At 36.1% G+C, this 5,543-nt stretch overlaps 1 protein-coding gene across 1 annotated transcript; it reads right to left on the reverse strand.

Annotated features, from left to right (window-relative positions):
* Positions 1–4,358: 4,358 nt before the first annotated feature.
* Positions 4,359–5,202, reverse strand: LOC113272793. Its single transcript, XM_026522591.1, has 2 exons — positions 4,860–5,202; positions 4,359–4,675 (listed from the first exon to the last, which is right to left on the reverse strand). The coding sequence occupies exons 1-2, from the start codon at positions 5,200–5,202 to the stop codon at positions 4,359–4,361; spliced, it is 660 nt and encodes a 219-aa protein (XP_026378376.1).
* Positions 5,203–5,543: the final 341 nt, after the last annotated feature.

Consider the following 5,543-nt stretch of genomic DNA (forward strand, 5'->3'; position numbering starts at 1 on the left):
GCTGGTGATAACTGTAGACTGCAACTCAATGAGTTAGAAGAAATTCATAATGATTATAACCAGAGTGCGAAAATTTACAAGGAGAAAACTAAAAATTTCATGATAAATCGATTATTCGAAAGACATTTGAACCAGGTCAAAAAGTTCTCCTTTACAATTCTCGTCTACATCTTTTCCCTGGTAAATTGAGGTCTCGGTGGACCGGACCATACTTTGTCAAAATTATTTTTCCGCATGGTGCAGTTGAAGTTGAAAATCCCAAGAACGGAGAAACATTCAAGGTTAACAGTCAAACGTTGAAACCATTCTTGGAGTTACCCAGTCATGCGATAGAAGAACCAGAGCTGAGACATCCTGTCTACCAGGATTAATGATATCATGTATCGATGGTACATGTCGTGAGTGCAACAAATTAAATCACTAATTCCCACACAATTAACTGGTAATATAATGGAAGAAAGGATCGTTCCCACGAAGAGCGGGGAGTTTTCAGTTGTCAAGTGTCACGAATGGGGGGTTTTGTTTGTAGGTTGTAAATAAATCAGAGTAATAATAAAGCAAATAAATTAAGATGTAATCAAAGATGAGGAGTATGATCGAGGAATCCTTCTTCCTTACTAAACATTCATCAAAGTAATATAATTATTTATTCGTCATTAATCATAGATTATCACCAACCATAGGGTAACAGGTACGCTTAGCTACCTCCAAGACTCCTAATATCACCGAATAAAAGGTACGCTTAGCTACCTCCAAGACTCCTAATATCACCGAATAAAAGGTACGCTTAGCTATCAGATTCTATCCGTCTGAGCCACCTTGAGGTACGCTTACAAGATGTAACTCAATCGAATGCTTTAGGGTTATGAATCTAGGTTCGGTCCTAGTAGTTAAACTCGGTACGATCGGTTCACTTACTAGTATTATTTCTACACGCGATTTATCCACAGATCCCTCTGCAAGGTCTCACGTTTTCTACTTGTGTAAAGGTTATTCAACAATTACGGATATCCTAACCCATTGCTAACAATAGATAAATCAAGGGATCAGTTTAGTAGGCCTACTAAATCAATCAATCATAAATATTAATCATATTAGAAACAAACGATAATCATTTGAAGAAATCAAAATAGATTCATATATTAAATTAAATCATGTTTAGAACTTAGAATTCATCCTCAATCAAATAGGAGTGTATCTACTCATGGATTTAGTAAAACCCATGATATACATATGATAAAATCAAAGATAAATAGTTTCGTTAATGGAAGAACCCAAAACCCAATCTTTCGCTCCTTGTCTTGTTGTCTCAACTTTTGTATCTTGATAATATTCTCTGTTCGGTACTCGGAACTCTCTTGAAAAGTATTTGGAAGTATATTTAAATATCCCGAAGAATATTTGGGTTTGGAAATACTTCGGAACTAAGAAAACCAATTTTAGCAAGTATTTTCGTCACTTCTTGGAGGTTGTAACCGACCCCGGTACTTGGTTGGTATGATCGGTCACACACGTAGGTAAGAATTTAGTCTTATTTGATCCACGGTTTTTCCACAACTTTTGCATTCGAACTCGGAATGACCTCATTATTTTTGCGTTCTTTTTGTCTCTTCATTATCTACAAAATAGAGTTGAATACTCCTGAATTTGGTCGAGTTCCTCCTGGTCCTTAGTCCAAGCTCACATTTATGTCCGTTTTAGTACTCTTTTCGCTCCTTTTGGATGATTCTACCTAAATAAGACAAACAAAAGAAAACAATAGTAATACAAGTCAATATGAAAGAAACATAGAAAATACAAGCATGGAATTGATAACAAAAGTATAGTAAATTATGCAGTTATCAAATTCCCCCACACTTAGCTTTTGCTAGTCCTCGAGCAAACTAAATAATACTAATCCTAAACACAACAACTCCATGTTATTGAGAAAATGGTTTCACTTAGCTAATGCAACATGCCTTTAAACCCCTAGGTGTCCCTAGTAGACGAGTTGTAGTCTCATGAAGGTTTACAAGAGGTATACCCACAAAACCTACTCCAAATTCTAGCCACAAAAGAGTAATTAAGGGTTCACAATGAGCAAGCTAAATAATTATAACCTACAAATGTTCTTTAGCTATCAATATCCCACATGAATTACAATCATCACACATAAGCAATTTCTTGCGTGTGATATTCATAAAAGTAAGTAAACTGTACTAAGATAGTTATAGACATATACTTGATGCAATATCTTTCGACTTTACGCATAGTACTAGCTTATCTATTTAAACTTGAATCACGTGGATAGATAAGAGAATGAATGGAAAAGTGAAGTGTGCAAATGTAGACTAAGATGAACGATGTTACCCATAGTACTTGTATGAATGTCGTCAAAGGATATATATATATATGTATGTATGTATTTAGCGCACTAGTTGAGATAGTCACCCATTTAACTCGACAACATGATTAGATACTATCTAAGCGCATGTTCTTTTCAGCAAGTATATGATAGTTGCCTTGGATCCTGCGTTCCACGCTTTTTTAGGTGATGGAGACAGCGACAACGTTTCACACATACTTCTATCCAAGTGTTGAGAACTTCATCAATAGTCTTTTTGACTTGCTAAATAATGATGATAGGTTTCATTCACGTATACCCACATCAAATCCTTTTGATTCGGATTCACAATAAATAATGATGTAGTTTCGTTCAATTTATCGACAACTTGACAAATATGGATCCAACGACATACTCATGATAGTTCCCATAGATCCTGCATTCCACGCTTTTTTAGGCGACAGAGACAGGGTGAACACAATGCTGCCATCAAGTGTCGAATACCACCTCAAATCTTTTGGGTTTGCTACAAATAGTCCTAATGTGGTAATCAAGCCTGATTTTTATTTTGGTATCTACTTGTGATCGGTCATACCAGTCAGTAGGATCGGTTACACCAATTACAAGGATCGATTACACAAGCTCTTGTGATCGGTCATACCAATTACTAGGATCGGTCACACCAATTACAAGGATCGATCATACCATCTAATGCTGATTACTTAGGATCTGATTTCCCTTTCAATTCATGAAAAAATTTCACGAACTTACTTCTTTTAAACAAATGTAAAACATTGTTTCTTAGGATGAAATCTTCACCATAAACTAATACATATAACCAACTAATTTGATCGATTTTCATTATCTTTGGGATTCTATCTCAATAGACGATTTTTCCTCGCGACAACATCCATGGCAGTACTAGAGTCCCACCAAATCACTTAGAGAGACATATACTGCAAAAGTAAAAAGACGGTGATTCAATATTGATAGAATACGACTTACGAGTAATGCATGCACAAGTTCTTGTCTTGATTTTATCAACGACTATCATGCTATTTCTAGCAACTGAGTTTTCTCGTATTTGATAATAAATTATATAGCCCAAAGAATCGAAATTATCAGCCTGGAAGGCAAATTTGGTGTCATCCTAGTTAGCTCAAAAACTTCAAAGAGATGAAGTTTCAAAAGGCCAAGAAAAATCATAGAGTTCTAGTTCTTTTTTTCTTTTCTTTTTTAAGTATATAAAATACTGAATATGTCCTGAAAAAGTGAATACTAATACTAGTATACTATTCAAACATGCTTAACTACTCCCCACACTTAAATTCTACATTGTCCTCAATGTTCAAAAACCGAAATTTCTGATTTTCTGACGCAACAACCTGGAAAACTTGAAAACTGTACAATACGGTAAGGAATTTGGCAAAACTTCCTTGATAAAAGTTGTTCGCCTACGTCTTTTCTATAACATGTTAAACGGGCATAGTGTTTCGATAAATGGTCATACAGTTATAGCTTCCATACTGTCAGACGGGTAGTCTGAAAAAGTTCTGGAAAATTACCGAAACTCAAATGTCCAGGCCAATCGGTCCAACTTAACAGACTCCAAATTCATATTTTCTTTTTGGAAAAGATAGATGAGTCTGTCCTATTTAAAATTTGTGGTCAACCACTCAATTCGGACTCCAAATGAAGTCTCGAGAGCTGGTTTAGCAACAAGTGAGCAGTCACAATTTTTCTGACGAAAAATAGCTTTCCATCAAAACTTTCATTATAGATATAGGAATTTTGTAAGAATTTAAGATGGGAATGCAAAGTGTGATATGAAAACTATAAAAAATAAATAAAAATCAAACGAAAATGAAAACAAAAGGGACAGAGATAACCGGTGGGTTGCCTCCCATTTAGCACTTGGTTTAACGTCGTCAGCCCGACTTGATATTTGGACTACTCTTTAGCCTACTTCCACGATTTCAGCTGAAAAGAAAGAGCTCACATCACTTGGAAGCCTCATCTCCTCAAATATATTGAATTAGATGACTTCTCCATCGAAATCCATGGTCAAGGTACATTGTTGGACATCAATCTTTGTTCCAGTAGTGATCAAAAATGGTCCTCCCAACAACAAGGGTGTAGACTTTGATGAGTTCGCATCACTCATGTCTAGAACATATAAGTCCATTGGAAATATTAACTCATTCACCTGCACCAAGACATTCTCAACAACCCCTTTAGGGTAAACATTAGATCGGTCAGCAAGTTGAAGAACTACACGAGTCTCCATGAGAGGACCAAGATTAAGAGAATCATAAATTGAAGCATGCATAACATTAACAGATGCTCCTAAATCTAGCAAATCTCATGTAAACTTGGTTTTACCAATTGTGCATGGTATAGTAAAACTACCGGAATCTTTTAATTTAGATGGGAGTTTCTTTTGAAGAAATGCCGAAGCATTATCCCCACACTCATTACCTCATTACCGATCAGCTTTTTCTTTTTAGTGCACAACTCCTTCAAAAATTTGTCCCACCTGGGACCGTTCTGATGGCCTCTATAAGTGGAATATTGATTTCCAACTTGCTGAAGATGTCCAAAATCTCTTTGTATTGATCCTTCTTTTTGGACTTGGCAAAACGACTCGGAAAAGGAGGTGGTGTAATATGTGTAGGAAACGAAACCGTAGGTTGGCCGAATGGAATTGGCTTTTCCTTAGGATCGGTTTGCGCCTGTTCCTCCTGATCCAAGTTATCAACAATCTGTCTCTGCTGATTTGGATCTAACTGCTTCCCACTTCTCAACATAACGACATTAACATGCTCAATTGGATTAACAAGAGGTTGAGATGGAAGTTTAGATAATACCTGAGCCTTCATAAATTCATTTCTGTAGCCATTTTCCCTACCTGGGTTTGTAGGTCCTTAATAGTATAATCGGGCTTATGTTGATATTGAAATTTTTGTTGCAAACTCTGAGATATTGCCTTTTGTTCTTGCATCATAACCTTTATAATCTCCTCTAAACTAGAATTTGGATTCTATTGTTGAGGTTGTGGTTGTTGAAACCACTCTGTCTCCCATATGGATTTGGAGCCGCAGCTTGCGTATTTACATAACTGAAATTTGGATGATCTTTTCCAACCTAGATTATATGTAGGAGAATAGGGATCATACCTTTGTCTCTGATTAGGGAACACAACATTTACCTCTACCGTGTC

The sequence above is a fragment of the Papaver somniferum genome, chromosome 4 (assembly GCF_003573695.1).
Source record: "Papaver somniferum cultivar HN1 chromosome 4, ASM357369v1, whole genome shotgun sequence".
Lineage (NCBI taxonomy): Eukaryota > Viridiplantae > Streptophyta > Magnoliopsida > Ranunculales > Papaveraceae > Papaver > Papaver somniferum.

What these genes read in the sequence shown, in the direction of transcription:
- LOC113272793 (XM_026522591.1), bottom strand. Translation starts at nt 5,202, where the DNA reads ATGAAGGCTCAGGTATTATCTAAACTTCCATCTCAACCTCTTGTTAAT. An exon ending in GGCCATCAGAACGGTCCCAG is followed by an intron (nt 4,676 to 4,859) that starts GTGGGACAAATT and finishes GAGATTTGCTAG; the next exon opens with ATTTAGGAGCATCTGTTAAT.